This window comes from Desmodus rotundus, chromosome 7 (assembly GCF_022682495.2).
Source record: "Desmodus rotundus isolate HL8 chromosome 7, HLdesRot8A.1, whole genome shotgun sequence".
Lineage (NCBI taxonomy): Eukaryota > Metazoa > Chordata > Mammalia > Chiroptera > Phyllostomidae > Desmodus > Desmodus rotundus.
This window is the reverse complement of record NC_071393.1, coordinates 33,311,604-33,325,807: the sequence shown is the minus strand read 5'-3', so window position 1 is coordinate 33,325,807 and position 14,204 is coordinate 33,311,604. Positions and strand designations below refer to the sequence as shown.

The window sequence follows — 14,204 nt, the reverse complement described above, 5'->3', positions numbered from 1 at the left end:
GAGGTGGGGATGGACGCAAAGAAGAGCAGGCCCTGTCTATAGTAAGCAGCACCACTCAGCTCCAGCCAGTGAGAATATACACCAGGGGCCAGATCACCCATTAAAAACAAAAAAAAAGATGAAGTCTGGATTTTAAAATGAAATATGCTTATCATTTCATATGGGCAATGAATCAAAATGAGTGAACAGTTCAGGGTAAACAGCAAGTGGTCTGCAGGCTACGTGGGGCCTGCAGGCCTAGGCAAGCTGGAGAGGACTGTGGCCCTGCCCAGGGTGCCACAGCCCAAGACTGGGGGAAGCTTCCTGGACTCCACCCTTCTCACCCCATTCTGCTCTCCTGTACTTTCTGTGCCTGGCTTCATCTTCTGACTCCCCTGACTCTGGGCTGGGGACAGACCATGTTTTCCCACAGCATCATGGCCCCGGCCCTGGGCTTGGGGCCAGAAAACATGCGTTTGAGTCCCAGCCTTTCACTTCTCAGCTGGGCAATCTGGATGCATCTCTTGACTGCCCTGGCTTTGCTTTCTTCACTGGAAGACGAAAATAATAACGTGTGCCTCACAGCACCAGTGTGAGGTTTATTTGAGAAGGTCTCGCTGTGTGTGAGGTCACCCTGCCAAGGAAAACCAAGGGTGCCTGTTGTATTAGCATCCTCCTGAGAAAGGCATGAGTGTCCAGGAGGGCTGCTTGTCCTGCTCCAGCACCATAGACATCATAGCTCAAAGCAACTTTGGGCCCATCTCTGCTGCTGCCAGGGAACACGAGGCGGTACATAAGGGCTGTGCTGCATGGCCAAAGCCAAGCTCACCTGGGAAGTGACGTGACCTGGACTGTTCTTTTGTTTCATCTGCTGAGATTGGGAGAGGGTAGGTGTTCCAAAGTAGCCCTCTCTATACCTTCATCCCCAATGTCACTTAACCCAATCATTCAGGACCCCAGACAATGCAATCCGGGGCCAGACCAACACTTACCATAACCTCTGTCCTCCCCTGCCTGGCCCAGGAGCCATTCTGACTGAATGTGTACAGTGAATCTTGTTTTTATCTCCATTTCCAGGGACGCAAACCTGGCTATTTCTCCTTTCTGGACCCATTTTCTCCAGGCGTCTGGCTCTTCATGCTGCTAGCCTATCTGGCCGTCAGTTGCATCCTCTTCCTAGTGGCTCGGTACACTGTCCTCCCCGTCCCCTTCCTCAGGCTGCCACCTTGTGTCCACCTCTGGGAACTACCTAGTAGGGGTGGGGAGTAGCAGAAGACCTTGGTGCCAAGCTGAAGGGATTGGAGGGGAGTCAGAACCTGAGCCACTCTCCGCCCAGCGTCGACCTGGTGCTATCCACCCACCCATGTACACACGCATTCCCTAATGTTTACGATGCCAACAGGTGAGCTTGTCCTGATTTCCTTTGCACCCCTGCCTCTTCGCCTCCCACTCTCCTGCTTGTGTAGGAGCCTTGGGAGAAAGGAGAGGAGGACAGAGAAGGCAAGATTATTCAGGTTAAACAGGGTGCATTTCATTGCTCTAGCATCAGCCTTTGCTAGGATCTGCCACAAAGTGCTGAATGATAAGAAACGGGAATGGAGGCACCAGAGGCCTAGGGGGCAAGGCCTCTTGTGCAGGGGGCCTGGCCCTTCCCCAACCTGGATCTGCCTGTGAAAACACAGCTACCTTGTTGAATGGGAACCATAAGGGTGGCAGGAGGCAGGAAGGCAGGATGGAGGGAGGCATTTGCAAGTAGTGTTGAATTAAGACAAATGGTCCAGATCAGGGATTAGGAAGAATAAGCCCTTCCCTGTCCCCCAAAACCCAAGACCACCTGGGGCCTATGGAGGAGCCCGAGGAGCATCCCATGGCTGAGGCCTCCCTAGGCTGTGTGCAGAGAAGACTGTTTCTCTCTGGGCTGAAGGCATCACAGTGGCCTAGCTTTGGAGAGCGACTTACTATCCAGAAGCTGAACAAGTGCTAGCAGCTCATCAGTCACTCCCTCAGAATCCCTGCTCCCTGCTCAGAGCTCATCCCACCCTCCTGCAGGACCAGCGAGGGCTGTTCCACAGAGCAGAGGACCTCTCAGAATGGACTTCTACAGGCCTGGCAGTGGCTCTGCTCCAGCTGTGTCCTCAGCAGCCTCCTTGGTCTTGGGACTCAGGGCCACACGGGCAGGGCTAGATGATTCTGAAGTGCATGTGCTACCTCTGGAGAGGTGGAGCGTGGTTTCCCTGAGAGCATGTCTCTTCAGTGGCCCCACAGGAGTGTATGCTTTCTCCAGTTACAAGACAGGGCCCCAAGGAACCATAGGGTACCTGGGTCCCTAACCCTGGGACAGTTCCCAGCCCACCCAGGGGATGCTGTGTCTCCTAGCCTCTGCTCCTTTCAGTGGAGATCAAAGCCAAGTTCAGGAAGTCCTTCAGGCCCAACAGGGAAATACCTTACTTACAACCTGGTGGTCTCAAAAGCTGCTATGTGTGGTGTCCAGATGCCACCTACCCCTTGGGCCTGTAATCATTGCCACTGTCAAGTATCTGTTGTCAGTGGCAATGGTGCTGGCATGCTGCCTGGCCCTCCCCCTCCCAGTTTACTGCACTGTCTGCTACTGCTTTTAGGAAGCTGTCCACCTGAAGCCTGCCTTTGCTGTTCTTCAGTTCTTTCTTGCCCCTCTGATGGAACCCCTCCCTGGGTCTAGCAACCCACAGCTTTCAGGTGACCTTGGGTTCCTGAAAAAGGTCTTCTGGCTTGGTTACTGGTGCACACACACACACACACACACACACACCTGCTTCCCCATGCCTTCCAGAGCCAGAAACTTCTCAACAAGCCCTGGGGGTTAAATAGCCTCTCTTCCTTGACCTCTACACACACAAACACCACCCGCCAGGATCCAGCACTAACAAATAGATTTACCAAAAGAAGTATTAAAGGTCTAATCATATAGCGTGTGTGTATGTGTATATGTATACACACGCACACCTTTTTGCATATATTATAATGTATATTATATATCTACTATGTATATAGATATATAACACCATTTGTGTGTGTGTACACACACTCACACATACATATATAACACCTGGGCAGAGGCTAACCTGACCTAAGACAGTGGTGTGCAAACAGGGCTCCCTGAAGCATCAGGTGTGTTGCAGGTAGCAGAGACTTGCAGGGAGGGAGAGAAGAGCCTGGGCAGTCAGAGCTCTGGGGCCCCCTCCTACCTGCATTCAGACCTGCCCCACTTCTGTTTCTTATATATTGTTCTTCTGGGTAAGATTTTAGAAGGAAAAATGTTTGAAAACCACTGATCTAAGGCAGCCATTCCCAAGCCAGCTGATACCTGAGCCACTCAGGGAGATTTTAAAAATTTGAGTATCCAGGTCTAATCTCTAGGGATGGGGCCTGGGAATTTGTATGTTTGAAGCTCACTTCCAATGGCCCATAGGTTTGGGATCCACCAGGTGAGTGTGAGCCAGCTTCATAAGCCACAGGAGGAAGGAGCACACGCAGGTCAATGGCAGCCTGCTGGCATTGAATTCAGGACCCTTGGAGTAATGGAAAGGTGGGCCAGTGACTATGAAACACCAAGGTTAGGCCAAACGAAGGAATGGGAAGGGCAGTGATGGTAACACCCTGTGAACAGGCAGCGGCCTCCCTGCTGGGCACACACCCATATGCCTCTCTCTCATCAAAGCCTGAGGGCTTTTCTTCATCACCCCATGCCCAAAGCTGGAAGGCTGTGCATAGGAGATAGGCTTGGGCTGCTGAATGGAGGGAATGTGTCTGTATGCAGGCGGGAAGAAAGGATGTTGAAGACATTAGTGTATCACTGAGAGAGGCCAGCAGGAAGTTAAGAGGGAAGGTGGGATGGAGTGTTCCACAGGAGTCAGGGGCCCCAAGGAGCACCCTCTACCCTGTGTTCATTATAGTCACCTGGGTAGCTGTACCTGGGATCAGGATCTAGTCACTGGTATTTTTGTAAGTTCCCAGGTGAGTCTGAAACACAAGACAGGGTTGAGAACCATGGCCTGAGGGACTTGCTAGGCCAGGGTTTCTCCAAATGTGGCCCTTGGGTCAGTGGTATCAACATCACCTAGGAACTTGCAGATTCACAAGCCTCCACCAGTAAGCTTACTGAATCAGGAGCTTTGGGGGTGGGGCCCAACAACCTGTGTTTTCACAAGTCTTCTTGGAGATTCTGATGCAGGATGAAGTTTGAGAAGCATGCTGTGGCTGAGGGTTTTCAAACTGTGGCTGAGTGGGGCCCTAGGGTCCCTCTGTGATAACTGCCAGGGCCTGGGCTGGCAGGACAGTCACACTCCCAGCCTCCCACCAAGGGGCTCCATTTCATCTATTGTGTATGTCAGAATTTATTCTGAGAAAGTAAAAATGTCCCTATGATTAAAGGAAAACGGTTTGAAAATTGCCAATAGAGTCCAACCTCCTTGTTTTTTGGTTGGGAAAATTCAAGTTCAGCAAAAGGGAAGTGACTGGCCCAAGCCACAAGGTCTGTGACAGAGTACAGACATGAGCCAGAAAGAACCCCCCTCCCCCACCCAACTCTTCCCAGAACACTTGCCTTTGCACCTGCCCTCCATGGCACTGGTAGATGTTCTTTTTTTCCCCACAGGTTGACCCCTTACGAGTGGTACAGCCCCCACTCATGTGCTCAGAGCCGGTGCAACCTCCTGGTGAATCAGTACTCCCTTGGCAACAGCCTCTGGTTTCCGGTTGGGGGCTTCATGCAACAGGGCTCCACCATCGCCCCTCGAGCCTTGTCTACTCGTTGTGTCAGTGGTGTCTGGTAAGATCTGGGGCAGAGAAGGGACAGGGCCAGAAGGGCAGGGACATACAGGGTATCCTCAGATAAGCCCTACTCTGGTTGTACACCACAGGTTCTGGCAGGCAGGAACCTCAGCTCCCCTGTAGGGGAGACCGTAGCCTCTGCCTTTCAGAACAGACTAGCTGGGAGCTGAGCTGCATTCTGCCAGCTCAGAAGGTTTGGGGACAGGGGTATGTGTGTTTTGTGCCATTTTATCCCCTTCCCCTTTCTTCGCCTTCGAAGTCTGGATACAGAGGGGACCCAAAGCAGGAAAGGAGATGGAATGAAGAAATAGACTTAAAGGACCACAGCAAAGCAATTATAATGTTCAGACCTGGAAATGACCTGAGGTTGAGTGGCTGGGCAGGCAAAGGCATATGCAAATATGAGCCTGTGGCAGAAAGTGCCTGCAAGAGGAACTCAAGCCCAACTGCCACATCACACCCCTACACCAACTTTCTTTCCCTCTGCATCTGGCCTGGAGCAGGGGTGGGAAGGGCGGGGGAAGGTGGCTCTCCAGACCACTCTACCTCAACAGGCTGGGAAAATGCAAATTCTTAGTCACTCAGAGTTAGACAGGACCTTGAGGAGAGAGTTGACAGCACACAGTCCAATCTCCAATCTACATGGACCATCAGCCAGCCTCTACCTGAGTGAAACTCCCTTCTCTTGGCTTATCCAGGGCAAAAAGAACACAACCAATGACTCCATGTGTGGCAAAGCTCTTTGAAAACTTGAAAGTGCTGCATAAATGTGTGGACTAAATAATTGCTATTAGACCATTATAGGAGGAAATGAAACATACAGATAGGTATAAATATATATAGAGAGAGAGATGTAGATATATAGATAGGCAAGTTTGCAGAGTACAGTTTTCTCATTCTCTCTCATTTGGGTTTGGCTGTACCAGATTATAGGACTTACAACCTAGGTTTTCTCTCCCTTTCCAGTCTGTGTAAGACTAATGAAAAGGAAAATTGGTGTGTCCACTATTGGACAACTGTGCTATGGACAGCAGGTCACCTGGACAGTGGGGCTGATGAGGTAAAAATGCAGCCAGGACAGTGTCCCCTTCCCAGCTGGGCTTCCCGCCCCCCCGCCCCCCCGATCAATGATAAATACACTAGGGTTTAAAACATTTGGAAAAGGTGCTTGCCCATCATCACTTGTAGCCAGAAATCACATGGATCAACATAGAGACCTGGGTTTCACATTGCGGGACGAAGAAATGATCTCAGCAGGGAAAGTCACAGTGTGCCCTAAAAATTCAGGCAATCTGGGTGGGAGCCATGGAGACAAGCAGAAGTCAGCTGCAGATTTTGATCTCTTCTCTTTCTCTCTGGGGCTTTTCCCTGCAGAGGGTGCTTGTTCCCATGTACTACACACAGGGCCCCATTGCCTGCGCCACCCACCTGTCAGCTCCACACCCTCAGAGACCACCCCCAACACGGGTGCCTGTGCCCTGCACTGCTCTGAAGTGCTTTAGATGGCTGTCCCCAGCCACTCTGGCTCCCCATCCCCAGCTCTGTATAGTTCACCCCCTCAGCCTCTTGGAGTTCTTGATTTTTAAATCAGGGCCTCTGTTTGGTCAGCTCCCTGGGGGAGTGGGAGGTCCAAAGACAGGTCCATCGAGCCTCCCTTAGTTTCCTCCCCCTGAGCAAGTGACAGAAAATACCATGTTGCTGACAAGAATGCTGGCTTCACAATGGATAATGCCCTCTTCAGACAGGACCAAGCTTCCACTGGCTGCTCTGGCCCCCTCAGCAGAGACCATAGGCTCACACTGAGCTGCTTGCGCCTCTGACCCCTTCCATGTGCCCAGAGCCATAAACTCCACCTGGTGTCCAGACTGGAACAGCATAGCTACAACGATTGAGGGAACCTCCCTGGCCCACGCTGAGGGGATGTTTACACCCAGAGCTTCTTGACCCACAGCACTAACCAATGTTACCGAGAAGCTTCAGAATGGTTGCCTTTACCTGGGGACCCTTTCACTGCCCCCCAGCCTCCTCTGGGGCACGGTCATGAGAAACAACTCCCAACAGAGTGCAAGAGCTTAGACAGGAACAAGGAAAGCAGGTTTTGAGTAGAGAGGGACACCTGGCACTTAAAGATCATAAATAGGAGAGGTGGCCAAAGGATTTTCATCCCATATTCAATGTGAGGGTCTGTCTCTACATTTCTTTATATCTCACATTCATCTAGTGGTTTACAGATCTCATTTGATCTCAAAAATCTGAAGAGCAGGTATCATCATCCCTGTTCATTAGATGTGCAAACAAGTTGAGGGGCTGTGTGTGTCTGTCCCCCACACATGTCTGTCTGGTGGTCTGGCATATGAGCGCACCCATCAAGTTGTTGGGTTCCCCTGTATGCTTCTGGGAGGCAGCCCACAGGAAACCTGGACATCATGCAAAGGGGACAGCAGGACTTCCTGCTCTTGTAAATCCACCTGGAACCTGCCAGCTGCTGAATCCTGGGGCTGACCCTATGCCTTAGTTGACAATGTCTTCATAATGCATAAAGCCTCATTAATTCAGACTCCACTATTTCAGAATGTGTGATTGTCCAAGCTTAGTTGTGCTTAGGTATATCTTTGAACCCTCATAAACAAATGGATCAGGTACAGATCCATACTGCTTGTTTAAACTACTTAAGTGAAGAAATCAGTTTTAAGGGCTTTAGTATGTATATTGCCTGAGTTGCAAAATTACTCTAATTTTAAATGAGTTTGACGTACCCAATAAAACAACATTCTATTTTAAAATAGCACATTTAAGAGTGTTTTTCTAATTCCACCTTCTGAACAGTTCAAAGGTACTTTTCAAGTCTTAAAGAATTTCTCCTGTTACAATTTATAGAACTGGTTTTAAAATATGAATTTATCAATGTGTGACTAGGCAGGTTACTTTGCTTCCCTGAGCCTCGGCTTCCTCATCTGTAAAGGTGGGATAAGAATTGTACCTCTGAGTTGTAAGGAATGTGTGAGACAGTGTCTGTGGCTCAGGACAGGCATTCAGGACATGGCAATGCTCATTTGAAGGCCAGCTGCATCATGAAGGCACAGCCCCAGCTCTGGACAGAGCCCCCAAAGCTTCCACCCTTAGCTCATTCCCTAGCTCATTTCTTACAGTCTCCCAAACTGTCTCATGTGCACAGAACATACCTTCACTGAGTAACAACCCCCATCTCACCTCCTTTAGGAAATAAGAAAAGAAAGTTGTCCTAGGCAGTCCTCCAAAACACTGTTGGCAGTGTGTCATTTCTCTTCCCTCTCTAAGCTGAGAGTTGCTTTCAAAGAGGGACGCCTGGTCTCTCCTACTTTGCAGCAGGACCAGGGATGCGGATGAGGACTTCTGGGAGTACTCCTGGACATGAGGACTTCTTGGTCTTCTCCTACACAGGTGGGCATTCACGCTGATCATCATCTCCTCCTACACGGCCAACCTGGCCGCCTTCCTGACTGTACAGCGCATGGATGTGCCCATCGAGTCAGTGGACGACCTGGCTGACCAGACCACCATCGAGTATGGCACAATTCACGGAGGCTCCAGCATGACCTTCTTCCAAGTAAACCAATTTGCTTGCTCACTAACATCAGGAATTGGGCAGAACAAAGTTCAGATATCTGCCCACTGCAGATAAAAACATCTCTCTTCATCCCATGATCTCTTTTGAACATCTAGTGTGGAGATTCACATGAGTTTATTTTTCTCCTGCTCCACAAAATACCCATGGAATGAGGTCCCAAAAGCACTTTGGGTTAATGTCAGCCTGTCCAAAGGTGTTGTCCATGAACAATTAGTGGTAGTTGATATGATTTTAGGTACAATTTAGCAGAACTATTTTTTAATTACAATAGTTTCATATTTACTTTAATGAGTATTAGAAAAAATAAATGCAGCAAACCTAATCTGTACTTTTATTTACATAGCTGTATAGGATGAGACTAATGCACGTATTTAGATTTTTTCTAAGTTAGTTAAATTTTATAGGTAGAAAAAGCCAGATTAGAATAATAAGTGAATGACTGACGTAAAGGAACACTAGATTAAAATGAACTGGTTTTACTGATCGCAGACTAGATAGGTCTCAGATCAGGACCCTAGTGGCTTCTTTGAGGTGCCCTTGCACAGCTCAGGAGAAGTCCCTACAGCAGTGGTGTGCTAACTCACAGGCAAAGTGACCGATCGCCATGGCTGGCAGAGCTGGGCCGGACAGACGAGTAGTTTTCACATGCTTCAGGATCTCTAGGGAAGCGACTTCTCTTACCGTTAATAGATGCCTAACCAACCAACTTCATTTTCACATGAAGCAAGTTCAAGGCCTTCAGATTCCTGTTTTCCATGCCAGTCTCAATGTCTGATGACACGGGGGGTAGTGATTGCATCACGCAAACACAGGATTTGGATAGGCCCCCAGAATTCTCTCAGTCTTGTTATTGTTTGTGGTTAGTCATGTGATAATTAGTTTAGGGTTGATAGAAAGATGCTGGCACAGCTCCTGAAGATGGTGTCTCTTTAGAAGTCCTGCATGAGCCTGAGTTCACTGCCCCCAGCCTGAAAGACAATGAAGGACATGACCAGAATGTCCATTTTCACTTCTGTCAGAACTCAGGACCTGGCAATGGAATCCCTCTCTAGAGCAGATAAGGCTAAATCAGTCTCCAGCCCATCAGGCAGAGGGCCAGTTCCTTCTTTATCCTTCTGTGAGAGGTCAAGGGCACAACTCCCTCTTCCCACCATCATGCAGTGTTGGTTGAGAGATGAGGGAAAAGGAAAAGGTTGTTGAATATAATAAGGTGATTGAATAGCAGAAGGGCTAGAATTTTAAGGTTCACTTAGACTCCCTCCCTTTCTAAACTAGCACGTCCTTTTTCTTTTCCAAATCCTGCTTCCTTGTGTTCTTTTCCTAGAATTCCCGCTATCAGACCTACCAGCGCATGTGGAATTACATGTATTCCAAGCAGCCAAGTGTGTTTGTGAAGAGCACGGAGGAGGGAATCGCCAGGGTGTTGAATTCCAACTACGCTTTCCTCCTGGAGTCCACCATGAATGAGTACTATCGGCAGCGAAACTGCAACCTCACTCAGATTGGGGGCCTGCTGGACACCAAGGGCTATGGGATTGGCATGCCAGTCGGTATGCAGCAGAGGAACAGCCTCCTTTGGTAGCTTCATCCAGGCAGTCAGAGTAGCTAGAACCACTGAATGCAGCACTGAATTCCACAACCCCGTTTCTAAGAACCAGTGTAACAGTGACAATGGGTGGGCATTGTTGAGATTTTTTTTAAAAGAGCAAACCCACATTCTTCTACTAATCAGTGATGAGTTCTCAGTCCTTAATTACTAAAGGGCTAATTGATGAGTTATTAATTAATTAACTATTGAGGGCATGTTGTTGCCCTTGGTGGATTTTTTAGGCCTTTTGTTCCCCATCTCCTGCTTCCTGCCCATTTCTCTGTAGAGATTAACACCTCTACTAGCCCTGGGAAGGAGAAGGAAAAGGTGGTAAAACTCAAATGAATTAATTTTGCTCTTAGTGTCCCTGGTGAGAGTTTTACTATAAAAGAAGACTGACGAGATCAGATGAAATGGCTTTCAGATCAACTGTGGCCTTCGCTGATGCTCCTGCTCCGAGTTGGCAGACGTGGGAATAGGGGAGAGCCCTGGTACTCAGCTTGCTGACTGTGCCATCTGGTTATGAGGGATAAGGATGTTTGGCTTCCAGAATGTTGTCCCAGCTCTGCTATCTAAAGGATATTTGCGCTTTGGGCCTTCCTCTGCTGATATTACCTCTACTGGAGGTGAGGGGAAAATTTTTAGCAGCTTGTCGTGATTTTGGAAGAGATCTGAATTGTTCTCCAGGTGCTTTGGACCTGGACCCTTCTCCACACACCACCGAGAGCTACACTGCAGAGAGCTGACACCATCCAAGGCTGCCCTCAGATCGGCAGCAAGGGCACAAGCAGGGATTCAGGCAACCAGGTCATGTGGGAAATTGACATAGAGTGTGTGCCCCTCACACATCCCTTCTTCTGACCTTCACCTTGCTCAGAACTCTATACAGTATAGGCTTCACATTGACCTGTCCAGTGTGAGGGCATGAGTTTGAAGTCAGGCGGACCTGGGAATGCACTCTTGTTGCTGGCTGTGGGGCCATTTTGAGGTTATTGAACTCTGGGTCTCAGTTATCCTGTTTGTAAAATTAGGCTTCTAATACCTACTGTATAGGATTAATATGAGGGTTAAATCTAATAATCTAGCCAGGTGCCTTACCGCAGTGTCTGACAGCCACTATTAACAGAAAGCAGACTGATTCTAGAAATGTCCATCAATAGCCAGGGAAATGGAGAGAAATGCATTTGTTCAGTATCTAACATGATTTTATTTTTGCATGTACTGTCCTATTTAATCTCCCCACTTGCAAAGTAGATGCAGCCCTTCCCATTCTAGAGGATGGAATTGAGATTCAAAGCTGATGAATCACTTGTCCAAGGTCCCAGAACAAGTAGAGAAATAAGCTTAAGCCTAGGATGCCTGTCTCCAAATTTAGTACTTCACTTACCAGGCAAGGAGAGGGCAGGCAGGCAGGGCAGCTGTGGACGTTTCTGGACTCTCGGGCCAGGCTGGGAAGAGGAGCACGCAGTCTATTGATATGACGGAATTTAGGTCCGGCTGAGGTTCTTTCTGGGAAAGACAAGCATGTGTGTCATTCTTCAGCTGGAGGTAAAGGGCATAACTATAGAGAAAGCAATGTGGTTGGGCTCAGGAAAATTAGGAGAAACAGAACAAAGAGTTCAATGGGAAATTAGCCAGGTGATTTAGGAGATAAGTAGGCAAAAACGGAGTAAGTGGAATAATCCTTTCATAGGACCCAGGGCATGCTGTTGAGGTTTGGTTGAAAATGCCTAGAAAACTGTTTGAAATGCCTTGCTTGGCTGGACACTTGTCTTCAAACCTGGAATGTTCATTAGTCTGCCACCTAACACCATCTGTTAGTTCAAGTAGCTATTCCCTGCAGATGTGTATTAAGTATCTACTATTCACGAGGCACTGTTGATGTGCACTCAGACCAGTTATGTAGACGCACTTGGTGCTGCAGGCCTAGAATTCACATACACCAGTGAAGTTTCATCTACAGAAGGAGAGGTCCTACTTGTAGAGTCCTGGCTGTCAGAGCCCAGAGAGGTCTGGGAGCTACACTAGTTTCCTGCCTGTCAAAATGCTGTCCACGGCCTCGCGTCAGGCAGCACCTTGGAAATTAGCACAAGTGCAGACCCACTGACTCAGAGAGTGTGGGTCAACAAGGTCTCCAGGTGATTTGTATGTACATCAGAGTTTGAGAGTTTGAGAATTTTCAACATAGCCTTTCCCTAGGGGTATCTGTCCACAGCAGGCCTTCACAGAGCTTGGGCAAGAAAATGGGTGGCTTATTTGGTCTCCAGCCCCTTGGAAGTTTTTCTAATGATGTCAGGCCTCAGCCTGTGCTGGGGCATCAAGCCTTGCACTGTTTCATTCAAGCCTGTTTTTGTGATTAAACCTAAATTCTAGAACCAAAGCTCCTTGACCATATTCCAGAAAAATTAAAAAAGAATTGCACTGAACAGAAGCCTTCTGTGTGTGCAGGTGGAGGGTAGGGGGCATATGAACAGAGTGTGGATGAGTCAGTGGGTTCTGGTCACTCAGTAGGTAGCTGTAAGTGTTTGGGTGCCTGGTCCCTGGGTTCTCCACACAGATGGTGAAGAGGAGCTTCCACCACACTCTCAGGTGGCTCTGTCTCATTGGGGGCTGCTCTGGTTAAACAGTTGTCAGGGGTAATGTGGAAGAGGTATAAATGCCAGAGAAATTAATTTAAATAAAGTAGAAAATAGACAACTGCCCAACTGAGGGTTTATGTCACAAATTTCCCTCCTTGGTTCCCCTGGAGGCAGATGGGAAGCTTTGCTACCGGCTTCTTATCTGGCGCAGGTTAACCCACGGTGGAAAGTGGTGGCCCACGGGTGGGGAGGCAGGGTGCCTGGAGAGCTGTCACTGGACCCGTGCTGGGGTCTCTGCCAGGGGACCCACCAGTCAGCATGGAGAGAAGGGAAGTGCAAAGGACTGAGTGCCCTGGACTGTGTGAAGCCGGAACCCTCATCCCCACAAAAGCCCTCAGACTAGCACAGAGGAGGGCAGTGCCCTGGGGACTGCACCATCTGTCACTTCATGCCTCCCCCTTGGCTCCCCAGCAGGTTGGCTAGGAGGTTTCCTGGGAGAGGGGTGCAGTGTGTGTAAGAGGGCACTCACAACCTGCATTCTGGGCTTTTTTGCCTCCACAGGCTCGGTGTTCCGGGACGAGTTTGATCTGGCCATTCTCCAGCTACAGGAGACCAATCGCCTGGAAATTCTGAAGCGTAAATGGTGGGAAGGGGGTAAGTGCCCCAAGGAGGAGGATCACAGAGCCAAAGGTAAGCGTGTCCAGGGCCTCCCCTCCTACTCTAGAGACCCACAGGGCCTATTTCTGTATACACATTCCAGCTAATGACTTCAAAGGCATATGGGGAACATCCTTGGACAAAACCTGGGGCTAGGCTGCTACTGGCTGGTGGTCCATCCTATCTCAGGGTCCTGGCATATTGCAGGTTACCAATGTCTACCTGGCTCACAGGCGCTGGAGACCACACTTCCACCACATGTCCTGAATCCGGCCACCTCTTAACCACCACTTCCCCCTGGCTCTTGCCCTCATCACTTCAGAACCACACGACTGAAACAGCCTGTTCTCCTTCCCAATCTTGCCCCTCTACAGTGCATTCTCCACCAGCAGCTGGAGTGATTCTTCCTAAGATGCAAGTACAAGTGCAGCATCAGTCTGCACAGACCTTCCAGTGGTGTCTCACATCATTCAGAGTTAAGATCAAGCTTTCTGTAGCCTCAAGCCTCTACCTGATCTGCTTCTCCCTTTTCCTTCTCTTCCCCAAGCCTCCCAGGTTGCAGCCCCTCAGAGTCTGTGCCCTTGTCTCCTCCTCCCAGCCTCCCAAAAGATGGTCCCTCAGCAAGAGCATCCCTCCCCATCCACACAGCTCTCCCCATCACCCAAACCCTGTTTTATGTTTCTTCCCAGACTTCATCGCTATCTGATATTACATTTCCATTCATTTATTTGTCTATTCCCATGTCCTCTACCAGAATGTCACTTTTCATGGAAGCAGAGTTTGTCTTTTTCACAGGGCTGTCCATAGGGTCTGGCACATGGACAGTTTATTGAATGAATGAATGAATGAATGAATGAATATTAAATCAGGCTGAATAGAAAGCAGACACTGACTGACATATGTAGTTAAGGGTCCCTGAGCGCCCAGGGGAACACATATCCTGATTTGCCCAGAATGGTCCCAGATTACACCTGTTGTAGATCAG

At 49.1% G+C, this 14,204-nt stretch overlaps 1 protein-coding gene across 1 annotated transcript in view; it reads left to right on the top strand.

Moving 5' to 3' along the window:
- The window catches only part of GRIK4 (glutamate ionotropic receptor kainate type subunit 4), a 493,806-nt gene that overhangs the window by 463,392 nt on the left and 16,210 nt on the right, over positions 1 to 14,204 (top strand). The window contains exons 15-19 of the mRNA XM_053929106.1: positions 1,057 to 1,166; positions 4,613 to 4,786; positions 8,209 to 8,374; positions 9,720 to 9,945; positions 13,124 to 13,252. Coding sequence (XP_053785081.1) covers positions 1,057 to 1,166; positions 4,613 to 4,786; positions 8,209 to 8,374; positions 9,720 to 9,945; positions 13,124 to 13,252 — 805 coding nt within the window. The remainder of the gene's footprint in view (positions 1 to 1,056; positions 1,167 to 4,612; positions 4,787 to 8,208; positions 8,375 to 9,719; positions 9,946 to 13,123; positions 13,253 to 14,204) is intronic.